This window comes from Cyanistes caeruleus, chromosome Z, assembly GCF_971803275.1.
Source record: "Cyanistes caeruleus chromosome Z, bCyaCae1.hap1.1, whole genome shotgun sequence".
In the NCBI taxonomy this organism is placed as follows: domain Eukaryota; kingdom Metazoa; phylum Chordata; class Aves; order Passeriformes; family Paridae; genus Cyanistes; species Cyanistes caeruleus.
In genome coordinates, this window is record NC_141732.1 from 49,507,912 (window position 1) to 49,525,760 (window position 17,849).

A 17,849-nucleotide genomic window follows, 5' to 3' on the forward strand; every position below is an offset into this window, starting at 1 on the left:
TTTGGGAAATATAGGCCAGATTGTATCACATTACACATTGTGTAGCTTTGAGTTCATTTTAATTTTCAACAGTCATCTGTTTTCTTCATCTGTACATAAGTCATGCCACAGGAACATCTGCTGTTTCTTTTCTTTCTTCCTATTGACTTCAGTTTTACATTTTTACATTGTGGTTTTGTTTCCATATGAGGGTCAGAGTTAGCTTGCTTATTCAAAGGAGGACAAGGGGAGACAATGTTACAGTGCTACAGTTGTGATGGGATTGATTCCTGTTTACACAAGCAACCTGGAAGCCAGTAGCTCTTCTGCATGCTGCATCCTGCCCTCGTCACAATGCCCTGTGGCTGGGCTGAAAAGGTTTTTTCCCTGTATACTTAAAAAGTTCTTTAGGTCCCTGTGCTGAGGTGGACATAAGATAGACTGTCCCTGCATTGTGACTTTGCAACACAGTCTCTGTGCTGTGAAAATTAGGGCTGTCAGGTTTACTCCTCAGGGTGCATCCATGCACCACTGTAAGGCTCATGGATGCACCCTGAGGAGTAAACCTGACTGCCCTAATTTTCACAGCACAGAGACTGTATTGCCTAAGAAAATTTGCATTTTTTTTACTGAGAATCTCATCAGCCAGTTAAACCTGATGTGAATGTCGTAACAGAAGGCTGAGATATTTAATAATTGGTAGGATTTTGCCTGTACTCTTTGTCTTTCTTGCTGTTCTGAACGGGAAAAAAAGAAAATTAAAATTTGAATACTGCTGTGGTGGCGGTGGTGGTGGTGTGTTTGTGCATCTTCCAAAGGAAATAAACTAGCAAAAGTGGGGACAAAAAAAAAAAGAAAAAAGAACAAACCTTAGTAACAGCAGCTTGATTTTTAGTCCCAGCAGACTTAGCCGGCAGAAGGGGAAGGGAAGATCTGGGGCTGGCTAGCAGGGAAGCATTACTGAATATAAACACTACCAGGCATCTCTGAGTGCTCTTATCATACAGAGCCCAAAAGTATTTGTAATTTGCGACTCTGCAGTCAGGAGCAGTCTTGCAAGCAAGGAGTGTTTATTGTGGATTTTTAGTGCAGAGAAAACTACTGCCAAGCTGACCAGAAAGACTGGAATTTCATCTATCTCACTCCCCTCCCCCTCTCTGCTTTCTTTCTGTCGCTCACTCATTGGATATCTTTCTCTGCCAGCCTTTTAAAACAGAAATTACTGGGTCAGTGACATACATTTTCCCTCTTTTTCTAGTATGATCTCATGTTCAGCCTGCAGCAGAAAACACTGCTACCTGTAAGTATCTTATTCAAGTTTGGTGTACACACTGAATGCTGTTGTGTTTGTGGTTGTAATAGTGCTTAACAGCTTGCAGAGTTCAGTTTGTTGCTGGATGTTGCAGCCAGACAGTAATTTTTGAGCTCGAGATGGATGAAAGCTCAGTTCTAACTTCGAGGCACTGGGTTTTGCCAGTGGTTTAGTAGAAATTAACTGGAAAGTTTGGATTCCAAACAACTTTATCCTAATATTCAAGTCGTTACGGATTTCTCAACTGTGCTGGCTTTTTTCCAACAGATCTAATAAAACTTTGTGGCTTTAAAACTTGGAAGAAATAAATAAGATTTCTCTTCTTGGAACTGTCTTATTAATGAGACAAACTAGAAAAATTGTGATAAAAAAAGCACTGAAATATATGCTAAGAACTTTTGATGCTAGTAAGTAATTAAAAAGGATATATTTAATTTAGCTGGGATAACGTGTTTTTAAAATGCATGTTTTAAAATTGTAGACTTATTTTGCAGTAGAGGTCTGTCAGCATTTTTACATTTTCATGTTCATTGAGACAGCTGATTCAGTTCATCTAAACTAGGCAGCGTTTTATTAGTCACATGTATGAATAAATCTTGTGTGTGTTCCTTAACACATGTGTGCTTACAAAGGTTTTACATTTCCTGCTGATTTCTATGTATTTATCTGGAACCATGACCTTTTAGAAATAAGTTGCTTTCACTGAGTTTTGCTGAGGCATTCCAACAAATTCTGCAGATTATTACACACTGTTTCTTCAAATGTTTATAAAAAGGGGATATTGCAAATTATGTGTTTTCTAGTTAGAGAATTCTACTAGTCACAGTCCCAGCTAACCCAGGATTGCACTTTACCTCAGGCAAAATGCATCTCTGCTGTTGGCACGTGTCCAAGGTGTAACTACTCACAGGGTGTTATCTGCCATTCCTTAACTCAGCAAACACCCTGCCAAATACCTAGCTCCTTGGTGACCCATGATCCTTGCTTGTAGTGCATGGAATAAAACCATTAAACAGCAAACAGCCCAAGGGGTGCATGTGTTGAGTACACATTGTGGAGTGATAACCCTCTAATTTAATAGTTCATGATCCTTTCAATTCTCTGGACTAGATTTTAATTGCTGTAATAATATTCACCTAATTTCCTAGAAATCATGGAATGCTCTTACTTGTTTTCTTTGAAAATGTCCTTAAAAAAATTTGCATGTTCTTTCTGTTTCTTGCAAAATTTTCTGGCATTCATTAAAACAAATCAATCCAACTTCAAACCCACAACAATCATTCTCCATTATCCCCTTCCAGCTTTGCAAAAGAATAGGGCAATTTTGATCCATCTGCTCAGGGAAATATCCCAGGCAACCAGAGATTTTGTCACATACAGAGAAAGTCTTGAAGTCTCATCCAAATCCCCATGAAGGCTTTGGGTATCATTGAGACTTGGCTCAAGGTCAGCTGTGATTACAGGTATTTTAGTCAAGTTATAGGTATTAAAGCTGAGACTTACTAGTGCTGTTTCAGATTTTATTTTCAGTTGATTTGTATTAGTAGATAACTGTCTAAATAATTTGGATTAATCTTTTACTTACATCAATGTAGCTCTGCTCAGAATCAGCCTCTCTAATTGTTGTGTTTGTAATTAAACCATTGCATAATTTCTCACATGTGCACCAGCAGCCCTGAGGGGGAAGCCAGTTCTGTCACTTGGAGGAAATTTTTAACAGAAACCCTCCTCCACATTGTCCCCAGTTTGTTATGGCCCTCTGTCAACTCTACAGAGTTGCATTCACTGCCTCTTCAGAGGCCCCTTCTCCCTCTGCCTTCCCCCCAGGCTCGTCTGATGAGTGGGCAGGAGTTGCCAGCAGATGAGTAGGTCCTTGGAGTTCCCCCTGCCAAATGTCAGGTTGTCTTGTTCAATGCCTTGGGCACATCTTCCTGACTTATCTTCCAGGCTTCCAAATCTCAGAGCCAGCTTGTCTAATCCGCCTCTAATTATGGGAAAGGAGGTCTCTCTGCTTGTTGCCACATTTTCCATATCAGTATGGGTTTCTATTGGATCTCAGGGGAATTACTGGACAGGTGGCAGGGTATCACGCTGTGTCTTGCAAAAATACACCAGGTAATTAATTTAGATCCCAGCAGTCAGATGGCTCTGTCTTTTCAGCTTAGAGTCAGCACATGATTTAGACCCTCTGCAGGTATTTGCACCCACCTCTTTCTCCAAGAAAAGACAGTTTTATGGCAAATCTGGCTTCAAAGTTACATCAAGCAACTCAGGCCTTGATTAGTAGTTTATTAAATAAACCTTGCTATTTTAGTAGGTTTGTATGTCTCATGCTCCAGGCGCTCTTCTGTTAGAAGTCTAAAAATAAGCAATAAAGCCTCTCTTCTTCAGGCTGAACAAATCCAGATGTGTTGGCTTCTCCTGTGCTTCATCCCACTGAGGGATAACAACTAGTATATGATAGATCACTGAACTGACATGACTGTTTCACTTCTGGGACAAAAGCTGGTAGCTTTCTGTGAGCTTGTACTCGCACAGTGAGCCTGGAGTTGTTCTGTTGTTTCAGTTGTTTTGTCATATAGACAGACCCTCAGAAAGCTGATGAGGAAACAGCTTAATTTCAGAATGCTGATACTCTTTCTGTGTTGCTCATGAATACCATTATTTCATTAGGCCACTAAATATATCTGAAATATTGTGATGCATTTGGAATTAAGCAGTCCCTTAGTTGTATGTCCATGTGACACAGGTAACATGGCAAGGGATAGGAGAGGTGGATCAGGCCCAGCTGTGATATTAAGGGCAGAGAAGTAAGGAGATTGCAAGGAAGTCCAGAACAGCCACAAGATGTGACAGTGGCATCACCAGCAGTTGTATATCTGTTGAAGAGCAGGACACTGTCAATCAATAAAGTACCATGTAGCACACACAACTTGATTGAGGTAATGACCTTCTTCACAGATAGGGAGGATGTTGACGATGTTGGGGAGGATGTCTCCACGAAACTTTCTCATTTTTATTGTCATTATGTGCTGAAAGAATCTCTTGCCATTGTATAAGTAATTGGGAAAGTGAGGTTATACTTCCCAAGATCTTCACTTGGCCACCTCAGGAGACAGTCCTAGAGCATTCAAGTAGAGGCCAGCTCCTGGAACATATGGGGCAAACATATAGTGATATAGGAGCTGTATTTGCAAATTAAAGTGGTCAAAGCAAGACTGTCACACACAGTGACAACAGGACCAAATTTGTAGCAGAGAATGTCTCATACATCCACCATAAAATTGATCAAAATTCTCCTGATTCCTCTTGTAGACTTCATGTTCTGGTTTTTTATGCAGGGTAAGAAAAGGCAACGTAGAAACCACTGCCTGCACCAGAGGTTTACAGCTGTACTGCATGCTGAAATTTATGGGGCAGGCACCAGAAACAGATGAACCTGGGCTGTAGCAGAGTCAAAATGCAGATGCCTCTGCATGAATGCCATTTTCAGACTGGTGATGAAGCTATCTCTCAACTTTAACATAGTTTTATGATAGCTATCCACAATAGAGGGGAGAAAGTCAAAACTATCCAGGCTTTTAATAATTTCTGATGAGGTGCTGTGTAAGAAAATGCCAGTGAATAAAGCTATTTTGCACTATAAATCTATGTCTCAGCTTGCTATTATGTAGCAAAGAGTTAGTGGCATTGTCATGAGATGTAAACCACCAGGTCTATGTGTCAGTGTCATATACTGCCTCTTAGCACTTTTCTGGGTCCTAGTCTGAACCTAAAATTTCTAATTATTTTCTTATCTGAAAATAATGGATCCTACCATGGTTCTGCCATGGATTCTACCATGGATTCCATTCCTTTTCCACCAGTAGAATTCTACATTTTCTCTCAGATTTTCTTCAGACTGGTATGACTTCAATATTTTAAACCAAAATGGAAAGACTTTCAGATAAATACTTAGAAAATTGGGGTTAAAATTTTTTGTTCAAGACTACATAGTCAACATACATCTAACTTTACATATATGTGAGTCTCAATGTCATCAGTCTTAAATAGGTGGTGAAGTGAGGGGATCTGTCTTGTTTAACTTTAGGAAGTGAATAATTTTACAAAATTTCTGAACTGCCGGTTGTTTTTCAGTGAAATTTAAAACTGGGTGAAATTTAAAATGTGTGTTCAGTTAAAGGCTGCTCAAAAGGTCATTCTGCCAAAAACAGTGAACACTTACCTGCTAACAACAACAAAGAAAATAGAGACATACAAGGATTTATTTTTAAATTCATTTTCAGGAAAGTTCACTGTTGGTCATAAGGTTGCGGCAAATATGTAGCCAGGGAATTAAAAATTTACAGAAATTAAAGGAATGTTGACACTGTACTGCCTTGGAATTCTTATGTTCTTCCAAATTTCATTAAATAATATCACTTCCTATCCTTTGGGTTGTAGCTTCAGTTACTTTGGAGGGTTGTAGAAATAGGGCTTTTAAAAGGATTTCAGTAGTGCTTGTTTTATGACAGAATAAATATTCTTTTCTTATGAGGTAATAAACATGAAAGATTAACTAGGGGCATGAGAAACTTCCATGATTTGTACTGTATTATCTTTTCTTTATTTCCATTGAATTTTTCTCAGATTTTGGGATTGTCTGCTATTTTCTTAGCATGTGTGCACTGAATGGTTTTCAAAGGTGAAGTCAATCTACTGCTTGAAATGAACTGCAATTGTCAGAAATGGTGAAAGTATTTTGAATATGCTTGTTGTTATGTTTTTATCCCTATAGTTGCCCAATGCCTTATAGCAATTTTCTTTCTCTTTATTTTTTTTTCCAGGATTAACAAGCCTTGAAAGGACTTTGAGAACATATTCATCATTTTGTCAGGCTTGACCAATGAATTTTATAAAAACATAAGGATATTTTGTAAATGTCTGCCCCATAACTGCCCAAATCTGCCTTGCCCTTCAGTCAAGGAGAGCCTGTTAATAGAAAACATGTCATACATTTTTGCTTGTGAATAATAATGCCTTCATTATATGGCAAAAATCTGCTGGTGGAGGAAGAAGACTCCTTTTAAGAAATTTACTGTTAAGAAATTTTTTCAGTGGTGAAAAAGGCTGGCACCCCCTTATAATATGAAGCCATTTGAGCAAAGCTCATTGTTTCTGCTGCTGCCAGTTGTGTTTAGAGTTGTGTGCTCCTCCTTTATTAGTGTGAACCTTGGGATGAAAGTGATGAAGGGACAGTCTGTCTTCCTGTCAGAGGAAGACCTCAAGTTCTCCATCCCCAGAGAGAAGGATGTCTGCAAAGTAGAAGTTGTGATTAATGAGCCAATAACACAGAGGGTTGGGAAACTTACTCCACAGGTATTTGGGCTCTGTTTTGCTGCTTTGAGTGTAAGTGTGTGCAGGTCTGAGAGAAACTGAAATGAGCTGCTTTATTGATTTTTGTTCTTCTTTTAGGTAGTGATTAAAAGGCATGAAAATGAACGCTGTGTGAGATTCAGGCTTTTGCTTAAGTAGACAGCTGGCAGAGAGCTGAAACCCTAAAATCCAAAAGCTGAGCTCACTAGCAGAAGTGCACAGAAGTGAGTCTGGTCAGAGTCTCCCTTCACAAGTGAAGAATGGGTATTTCAAAACTTCCAGTTAGGAGGTAACCTCCAGTCTCTCAGCTGCTTATTTTTCTCACATGAGGGTAACCAGTGCCCCTTCAGTAATGCACAGCCCACTACAGCATTTTGAATTTTAGTCACGGAGCCACTACTTAAGGAGCAATTAAGAAAAAAATAATCACATACAATAAGTGCATTGTGTACAGCATTATTTGTTCTGCTCTGCAACAGCCAAATTGTTAGCAGATGGCAAATACATTAAAACTCCCCTGTTTTCTGTTCAAATGTCAAGCTTGTAGGATTAATGAAATATATTTCACATATTACCATTCTTCTACTCAACTGCTTTACAAATTGCCCCACCTGAGTTATAGCAGGAAGGAGTTGAAAGTAGCTGTCATGAAGATGTAATGTTATAGGCAGAAGATATCTGGTTTTAATGATTTATAACCAAACAGGTTTTGGGGTTTTGAAAAATTCTGGTTTGTGCCACAGCATACACTTTTGTGTGTTTGTATATGAATATAATTTTTAACTTCCTTTCTGGGGTTTTTGGTGTCTTCTGTGAAGATAAATGAAGGAGCTACCAGTCTCAATGGATGTTTCAAAACTTCTGTCTTGGTCATCAGTATTATTTTTGCAAACCACTGACAAGTACTTCAGCTGAATCAGCTATTGCTTCCTAAGCCTTCAGCCTTCCTAAGGAGGAGAGAAATACCGGGGAAAACAGGAGGTGATGGGCAGGACAATGTGTGATCTTCTCTAGAGAATTGCCCCAAATAGTGTAGTGCATCTGCTGAAACTACCCAGGGCTTGCTTCCTGCCAGCACAGGGACGCTGACCATAGTCCCCACCTCTGCTTCCCCAGTATGGTCCTTGACTCATACAAACATAGAATCATTAAGTCTGGAAAGACATCAAAGGACATGGAGTCCAACCATTAACTCAGCACTGCCAGGTGCTAAAACTATATCCCTAAGACCTACATATATACAACTATTGAATGTTTCCAGGTATGGGGATTATTCCACCACTTCCTTGGGGCACCTCTTTTAATGCCTGACCAACTTTTCAGTAAAGAATTTTTTCATAATATCCGATCTAAAAAGGAGGAGAAAATGAGGGACTTACATGTGAAAACTATGGAGAACCTCTTCTGTAGGCAATTTTTCTGGCTGAGGAGTAGCATTGCTTTCAACTTCTTCTGTGGCCTCTATGTGCCCAGGTATTCTGAAATAGCCACTTTGTCCTGTGCAACCCAATATGCTTCAAGCACATAGCTAGAAGCCCTTTTCAAGAGATCCCAGGAGATGTGTGCATTTGCTGCACCTTATTTTCCAAACAACTTCTCCTCTCCCAGCCCCACTTCTGTTAAGCACCTGCTCTTTCATGGCCCTGAATATGTGTCCAGGCACAGATTCATTATTAGAGTTATTAACAGAGTGTGGAAGCTGCAGGGACTCATGCAGAGGGAAGAGCTCTGCTGCACAGGTGGCCCTAGGGCACCTGGCTGGAGAGAGGCCGTGACTGCTAGTGGTGCCTGAGCTTTCACCATTCCTGAAACAAGGTGCCAGAGTCCAGATCTCCTTGTGCCACTCATGATCTTTCTACAGGAAATTCTGCAGCCAGAAAATTTCTCTGGTGTGATCTGGTTTACTACCATTAAAGTCAGTAATATTCTAGGAATGTATGACAATTTAATTATAAATTGTAATTGAAAAGCAGTTGAAGTGGAAAAAAAACAAAGCTTGACAGTAATTAGGAAAATATTTAGATATTTCCTTTGTCTTACCCACTGAATTTATAGACAATTAGAGTTGCCTGTTTATACAAAAGGAAAAAATATCAGGAAATATAAACCAGATGTTTCTTTTTGCAAAGCAGATTGCGTCTCAATGCACATGTAGACTCCCTGTCAGTCAGTGGTAACAAACCTTTGTGGAAAGGTTCTAAATTTTCCAATCCCATGTTACCAGTTAAGATGTGGAACTAATGATGTCTTAAAATTAAGAACATTAATTCTTTGATATGATTGGATTCAGTGAGATGCAGCCCAAAGTCCTTAGGGAACTGTTTGATGTAGTTGTGAAGCCACATTCAGTGATGCTTGAAAAGTCATGGCAGTCAGGTGAAATCCCAGTTTCCAGACTGGGAAAAGGGACCATCCTTACATCCATACAGCAACCCTCCTTAAAACAGGTAGATCTTTCCTGGCAATTGACCCATCAGCGTCCACTCTTTGCATGGGAAAATCAGGGAAGAGATCCTCCTAGAAGCTGTGCTAAGGCACATGGAGGACAAGGAGTGGAATTGAGATAGGCAGCATGGCTTCACCAATGGCTGGTGCTGCCTGGCCAACCCATTGTCTTTCTGTGATGGAGTGACTCCATCAGCGGCCAAGGGAAGGGCTCAGATGTTTTTATCTGGACTTCTGTAATCCCTTTGGACTTGGCCCTCACAGCACCCTTATCCAACCAAAATCCTATTGACTTTGAGAGCTCTACACTGATTTATGTCAGTGAAGAATCTTAGTTTCAGTGTACAACATTATGTTTCTGAAACTACCGTATGAATGGGTTTTGTATGTAATATGCTTATTTTTTTCTTTAAGATAACATACCACATAACTATTTAATTTTATTTTCAGTTTTGGTAGAATATCATATAAAACTCTCCAATTGATTACTTAAATATCACATTCCTTTATGTTTGTTTGTACTAAGAAGGAAAGGATATTAGGCTAATAATAATAATAATAATAATAATAATAATAATAAGGATATTAAGAAAAAGACATATTTGTTGTTTTTGATTGAAAAAAAAAAAGCAGAGCACATATTTCTAAGAAATTTGAAAATAATATGCATCAGAACAGCCACAACATAATCAAAACTTTCATCATATGGGAGTAATTTTGTTTTCAACAAATTTCTCTTGTCCTTCCTTTCTAAGCAGTCCCAACAAATAAAACTAAGCACATTTTCCATAACACCACAGATTATTCCAAGAAGTTAATCCATATATATATGTCAGAAAATCAACTAACTCATTACTTAAAAGAAAAAAAAAAAAAAGCAAAAAGGATAGACTTTGTACAAGGCACTTCTTGATGAAAGTTAAAATCAGGCAAGAAATTTTAAAATGCCTAGGAATATAGAAAAGTTATCACATTGCTTGAGCATCTGAAAATAGCTTCACTGGAAGTAGACCCTTTCACTAATAATGAAAGCTGAGAAACTCTACTCTTCCATTATAGAAGGATGTAAGCTCTCCTCTGTGTAATGGCTGGAAATAAACAAAGTTCAATAATTCTTATGTCCTTTAGTGTAAATCCACAAGGTGGTCATGAGGTGCTTCATTTAACTATGCATTAACAATTAATTTAGAATTAAATTATTACATAAATTTTGCACTGAAAGTCAGAGCATCCAAAGATTTTCCCTATGAGCTATGCTTTCAGCCAACATTTTAGAACCTTGTTAAAGTCCCTCAGCCATTTCACCATCATCTAAAGTGGTTGTGGAAACAAAGGCAATTCATGCAAGGCATCATTTTTTGTCATATTTAAAAAAATTACTGTCATTAAGAAATTACCTCTTCTTTTTTTTTTTTAAAAAAAAAAATGTGGCTAGTCAGTCAGCCATGTACATCATGTACATATATTAATTTCTGTTAGTTATGGCCTCATTAGATCTGTTAGTGAATGTTGGACAGATTTCATGTTACTCTGTGGAAATCTATATAACCAAATACATTTATATTCATAGTGAAATGCTTAGGAAATGCAGTGATTTTGATTTCTTGCTGGCCAGAATATGCCATTTTCTCTCTGTAGATATGAAATATGACTATCTTTCATCCTCCATGGACTGAGTAGGGACTCCCTGTTATCACAAGGATAACACAGACATAGTCTTATCAATGCTAGGAGCTTTCAGGTGGTGTTTCAGTAAAGAAACAATACTGCATGGGAATTAAAATTCCCAGTCTTGCACACTGCAGTATTTGAGAACCCAAAAATTGTATGCCTCAGAATCCAAATCCCTTTTCCAAAGAAGGGGTGTGTCAAAGCAATCTTTATTCTATTTATGTCAGGCATAAATTCTTCCTCATTGCCTTGCTTTCACAAGCCAACCAACCATTAAATAAATCAATCTGCCTGAAAGAAGTGTCTGCCTTAGATGGTTCAACTGTGGCCAGATAGACTTACAAATTTTGCCTGCATCAGCTGTGTTGTAAGAATTAGTCTATTTTGAATTAGCTGGTAGGGAAATAAAGGTATCTTCTTGCTTGTGTGCTGTGGATTACACTGATTTTGGGGCTGGATGTTTATATGACACAGAGATAATGTCTGATCTAGAAAAGAGCTCCTGGTACAAAGTCAGTATCACAAAAACTAGGAACAGCTCTGAGCTAGTGAGGTTTCTAACAGAAAAATTTCACTGTGTTGTACTTTTGTGGTACAGTAGTAGGGGCCATAAAGCAAGATTTACTATATAATCAAGCTACTGTCATGAGCAACTTTAAAAGTCAATAAATCTCAAATTCCAATGCTGTAATGGCTGGCTTTTCAGCAGCACTGCAGTTGTATTCACTGCTGGATATATCTGCACCCTTAACTCCAGAGGCTGCAGTGGTAAAGAAGGTGAGGTCAAACTATTTGTTGTACCTGGGAGGGACTTGGCAGCCTGAAACAATCACATGTGACCTTTGCCCTTCTAATTGTGGAGTGCTGGCAGCCCCATGTTTAACCAGTTGCTCTGACCCTCACTGGGAGATTACAGCACAGGTGAATATCTATTCATAGAAAGAACTAAATATTAAGAATTTTCTCAGTCTGATGTATTCCAGGCACTCAGAGAGAAGTGGAACAGATGATGTGAAGTTAACATCTTTGGCAGCATGGTGCCAGTCTGTTCTTTCTCCTTCTTAGGTTTTTGACTGTCACTTCCTTCCTAATGAAGTCAAATATACCCACAATGGATGTCCAATTTTAGATGAAGACATGGTCATGCTTAGGCTGTACAGGTAAGCAGCAGAAGCAGGTCACACTTCACTGTTACCAGGAGCCCAGCTGACCTTAGGAAGAGCAAGCAATTTTTCACAGTTAAAGCATGTTCTGCTGTACATGTTGTAACTACTTAGATCCAGTAGCTGCATCACTAGTCAACAAGTGACCATCTGTTTATAGAAAAAATTCTCACAGTATATTGCAGATATGCTCATTTGACATGTAGTATGTATTGCTGGCTTATTACACAAAACCAGTGATTTTTCACTATGCTAAGGAAAGGGACAGTAGTACTTTTGATGCCCTGTGAGGCTACCTGGAACAGAGGCTAGACAGTGTTAAAAGAATAAAGTAGGTATTTATTAAAACAGGCCTTCGAAGGATATGCCTCGGTCAGCACAAGAGCCTGACCAAAGCTACACCTAAGATGGACCCAAGATGGACTCAAGGTGGATTCTTAGTCATGAATTTTCACACTTTTATAAGTTTTGGTTCATTTGCATGTTGGGGTTAATTATCCAGTTACAGCTTCAGGTCCCAACCTGCCAGGTTGCTCTTCTCAGTTTTCCTGTTTATACTTCTTGGGCCTGGAGCTGCAACAGTATCCTTGGCTCTCAGGCTGGAAAAGGATTATTTTGTCTAATTTAGCTGTGAAGAGAACTTGCTAACACTTTATATGAAGTTCAGAGCTATGTACTAATGCAGTACAGAAGTTGGAAAATACGAAAGCTGAAACCTAAGGTATCTCTTTCAGGCTACTGCATGTTCTCCACTGCCCTGATGATAGGGACAGACACTCTCATACATAGACAGCGAGTAACCTCTTCCTTCACATAGACACCCCACTTATAAATAGGAGGATTTGGGTAGCAGGGTCTGGATTATGGTGATTCAAGGCTTGAGCACACAGGAGAGAAAGGGGTTCAAGTAATTCAGTTTAGAAAAGGAGGACAATCACAAGCGATGAATTGGAAGAAGAAGACGGATTGATACATAACTAATTTTGTTCTTTCACTTGCAGGTTTACAGAAACGGAAACATTTGTAGAAACATTCACCCTTCATGTACAGTTACTTGAGCCAGACTGTAACATCATAAAAATGCGCTCCCATGCTTTGGAGGTCCCTGAATACTACGGTCTCTCTAGGGTGATTGACAAGAATATCCTCACCTTTGATTATGACAGAAAGATAAACCTGGATTGCTCCATTTCCATAATCTCTTCAGAAACTCACCTGCCTGCTCATGGCCAGCTTATTGCCCGGAAAGTGCGGCAAGAGCAGTTTCGTGGAGATCAGCCACGGGGCTTCTTCCCTGGTACTAGTATGACATGCTTTTGTTGTTTCCCTTAGCACATTTGAAGAGATGCAGCAGATCATGTCTGCAGCAGTGGGTTGTTTCAGTCCTGCTGTGTAACAGTGAGAAGGTCATGTGAAGTTTAATGAGCTATCGTGAGCACGAAAGGGACATGACGATTTTGTGAGGCGCCATGCAGATCACAGATCTGGGTCAATAATTCCTTGACTGGATTCTGTTTCTGGCTCCTAGACATGTGGACCAATGTGACAGTGCCAAGACTCAATAGAAACAGCACAAGTAGTTGCTGGAGACAGCACCTAACCAAGACACCAAGGGAGGATGGAGTTGGAAGATGTCAGCTGGAAACAAAACCCTGTAGGAGAAATTAAGTCAGGAAAGGAGCCTCTCTCAGGGTTACTTTAGCTGCATGGGCTGGTTCCCTGGTTGGTTTCTGCTTCGGTAACAGTTTCACTATGTTGGGTTACAGAGCGCAGCCTGGGCCAACACTGCAAAAATGGGAGCTGTACACTGGGACTAGGAGTTATTAACAACAAAAAGATGAGCTGTGAAGAATTTCTGGGGATGGGAATTCAGTATCAACACCTCTACCCCCCCTCACCTGACACTGATTACATCCCCGTGAGGTTGGATCTCTCAGACAGCAGAAGCAAAACTCTGCACAAGGTAGATTTTTATGCAAGTTTATAATGTCTGATTGTCATCCTGTGGTTTTGTTGTTGTTTCTTTTTTAATAAAATTTTTGCTCCTTGTCACACTTGAAGAGAGATAGGGAGCCTTTTAAGTTTTTCAGTTCTTAGAACTTTGCCAGCTAAGCTAATGAAAGGCATTATCTCCATGGCAGTGGTCTATGATTAGACCATTATGGATACAGAGAAGCACCTCTGGTTGATTACTGTCAGATGTAAGTAGTTTATCCTGAGAGAAAAATTAATTCTGGCATAATTCCACAACTTTTATACAGCATGATCTGCACTGACTTCAACATGTACAGTAATTAATAAGTTAAGAGCTCTGTGAACATATTCAGTTAATAATAATTAACAGCTTGTGCATGTTTCTGTCAGATAAGGTTATTCATTAAACTTACATCAAATTAAGTAAGTAATTTCAGCCCAAAATTACGGACACAAATAAGACTAGTGAACCTGAAAGTCATATTCTTGATGTCTCAATATTTACTCTAGGCATTTTCTAATTAAAATATTTCAACTTTTATTTTCAAAATAATTATTGCTTTAACTTGTACCCTGATTTGCTATGTGAAGCTAAAAGAAATTGAATTTATTTTTGCACTTTACTTTGCCTTTTCAGTTGTCTAATTTTTTTTCCTGTTGCAGACAGAATATGCATGGCTCCCTGTTCGGATTAGAGGTGCTGTTCCCAACCAAATACCCAAAGCTACCCCAATGGCAAAGTTCATCCTGGAAGTAGATCAGTTTATTTTAACCCCTATTACAACCACAACCATTGATGCCGAAGACAATGAAACTCCAAAGTCCCTTCTTATATTCAACATTACCAAGCCACCTCCACAGGGCTTTATCACTCACCTCTCTGACCACACAAAACCTGTTGGCTCCTTCACGTGGAAGGATCTCAGTGACATGCTCATTGCTTATCAGCCTCCAAATAACAGCCACACGGAGAGGAGGAATTATGAGGTAACAGTGAGATGTGTGAACATTTGCTGGTTTTCACCTCCCTAAGAGTAAGTAAAAAGGAAATAAATGTAATCATATGTAATGGATATTTTTCAGGGAAAAAAGTTTTAAAAGCTATATGCAATACAGGAGCAGAAGTAAAATCTTTTGCCACTTTCTACTATGACACATCATCTTGACTAACACAAAATAGATGTTTATTGCTCACTACATAAGAATTTCTTTGTACTGAAAACCTTTTACTCCCTCAGAGAAATATCTAAACTGGATTTTTTTTTTAATAAGAGGAATAGTGCTTGTATGTCTACCCCAGAGCCTTTGGAAAGATCAGTCGTGCCTTTTCCACGCAGCTTTTATCCCTGCATGGTGTTGTTACTGATCCCTGTGACCTGTGCAGAGATGACATATTTAAAGTCATGAAAGATGGACCAGTTAAAGGCCAGGATTACTATTTGGCCTTACAGCCTACCTGCTGTGATAATGGTGGTTTAGGGATAACAAAAAGGGGTTCCCAACAGTTCCTGCTGGGAGTAGTAAAAGCAGGTCACTAACACAGAGAGCATGATGCAAATGATGAATGAGATCAGGCTTCTGTCTGCAGGCTCTTGAGTAAGTTATGAAATAACTCTCTGATAAGGTACTCAAGGAATTATTCAATCAAAGCAAAATGGTTGGTAATAAAATAATAAAACTGAAGGAACAGAAAATGAGAGCAAGGTAAGCTAAGGAAAGGGTTGTCTGGAAAGCAGAGCAACAGCAACAGTAACTGGCAATTGTTGCTGACAAAAGTTCTCTTGCTTTTTCTTTTCTTGGCTGTCACAATAACCTCCTTTCCCTGTTTCCTTAATATGAGGACAAGACATCCTACCAAAATATCTACTCCTTAAGTGCCTCATTTCCGTTCTGCTTTCAGCATTGTTTGATTGCAGATTTGATTCAAGAATTTGACAGCTCTGGAGCCTGACAACTCAAGAGTTTGATTTTTTTCTTTTTTTTTTTAAATTTAATTTAATTTTTTTTTTTCTGTACCAGTGCATATATTTTCTGTCAAATCTATTTTTGGTCCTACACCTCTTAGAAGAGCAGGAAATGTCTTCTACAACTTCTTATTACTACTAGTTAAAAAAAGCTCTATATTATTTGATGATTTAACTGTTCCTCAAATAAAATGAAAATTACACGCACTACAAACTACGTTTCACAAAATTAACTGCAAAGAGTAAAGAATGCAGATACTCAGTTTTGTGCAGAACTTCCATGGCTCTTATTAGAAGCCAAATCAAGGGCTTTTTTTAAATTAACATATTATCAGATGCCTGTAAGATCTCTCAGGAGAGACTGCACTTTGTCTATTTTAACTACATTTGGTTTCCAGTTTTCAACAAGCAGTTTATCTATTTTCACAACAGGTGGAATTTGAGGTGCATGACTTGTACTTTGAAAGGAGTTTACCAATCGCTGTGCATCTTTCTATCAGAACAACAGATACGAATGCCCCTCGTGTTTCATGGAATACAGGTGAGATTTCTTAAGCTGAATTCATTTTGCTTTGGAATTAATAACATTTTTGACACAGACATTTGACAAAGCTCTGAAATTCAGATTTACACCTGGAGTCTAAGGATCATTAAACTGAAAGAGCTATTTTTCCCCTATATTGATTTTGGAGGGACCATGCTACAACAACTTGAAAAAGATCTAATGTCTTAACTGGAATGAAAAATAAAGAAAAAATGGAGCTACAGGAAAATCAGGATTTATTTATACAGCATTTATACATATTTATATAATTTTTATCTATTTGTAGATATAAAATATAAAATCTATAATAAAATTGAAAAAGATATAATTATATATAATATTTATACTATTTTCTAGAAGAATTAATTGTACATTAAGAAGTATGAATATTAATGGCAAATATATGATGGAACAGGAATAGTAGGGTAGCATGTGGGAAAGACCACATGTCTTGTTGCTGTTTAAAATGGAAGTGTGAAAAAAATGAACGACTAGGGAAAAGGGCAAGCTATACTACCAGCCATTTAAAGTCTGGAAACTTTACAGGGTTAAGTCTGATTCAAACAGATTTATAATGCCTGCTCTGGAAAGGGATCAGATTCTCTCATCTAGAATGCATTGATCATCAAAAGGAAAATATATAAGATCAAGAAGTTAACACTAGGGAAAGTGCAGTTTTCCTACAGTAGAAAAGGAAAGGGGCTGAGAAGAAGATACCTCATGTCTTCCAGAGAAATCTTGCCTGAAATGACTGTCTAAGTAAGAAGGAACACTGTCAGGAATTTTCCTCTGTAAGGAAGTTTCCTCAATATATGTTTTTATCTGCAAACTCACTAAAGAATCTAAATGCCCAGTTTCAGACATTGTGAGATTTCAAGTGCAATGCTCCTGCCGGTGCAAGTGTCCAGAAATATGCCTCATTAGATTATCAGAAAACTGGAAACCAGCTGCCAAGGGAACTTTCCTGCCTGACCTTTCGGATGCCCCTCTCTGTGAGGCTCAATTGCACCACCTGACTTTCTCTGCTGGGACTGAAGCCATTCACAGCAGGTGGCTCCAGTGACCTGATGGATGTCCTGCTTGACTTCCTGCACTCACCACACACACACACTAACAGACAACTTTCCGTTACTGGTTCAGTCTGGGTTTCCCATACCAGAATCCTAGCTCTCTGTTTCCTTTATGTAATTTAACTGTGGTGCAGCGACACAAAAGCAGCTCAAACTGGGCATCTCCAGGGAGAGACCCTGAACAAAGGAATCCCTGAGTTTTATATCCCAGTCTGTGTGTACTTGTTCCAGAGGTGACATTTGTTCTTGTTGCTCGTGGGCTCCTGCAGTCTCTGGGTGACTAGCCACACCCCATACCCTTTTTTAGACAAAGGGTCTGTGCACATTCGTGATTCTCTGCCTGGGGCTCCAGCTATTTCCTTCTAGCCAGGG

The 17,849-nt window shown here is 38.9% G+C and overlaps 1 protein-coding gene across 2 annotated transcripts in view; it reads left to right on the forward strand.

The window, feature by feature from the left end:
• The first annotated feature begins 1,008 nt into the window (after positions 1-1,008).
• FREM1 (FRAS1 related extracellular matrix 1) overlaps positions 1,009-17,849 on the forward strand; it is a 63,170-nt gene continuing 46,329 nt past the window's right edge. The window contains exons 1-7 of one of the 2 annotated variants that reach the window (XM_023943444.2): positions 1,009-1,279; positions 6,118-6,649; positions 11,828-11,922; positions 12,927-13,228; positions 13,692-13,888; positions 14,563-14,886; positions 16,296-16,404. In XM_023943444.2, coding sequence (XP_023799212.2) covers positions 6,419-6,649; positions 11,828-11,922; positions 12,927-13,228; positions 13,692-13,888; positions 14,563-14,886; positions 16,296-16,404 — 1,258 coding nt within the window. In that variant the 5' untranslated portion in view covers positions 1,009-1,279; positions 6,118-6,418. The remainder of the gene's footprint in view (positions 1,280-6,117; positions 6,650-11,827; positions 11,923-12,926; positions 13,229-13,691; positions 13,889-14,562; positions 14,887-16,295; positions 16,405-17,849) is intronic. The other variant, XM_086867615.1, reaches the window with a different exon arrangement.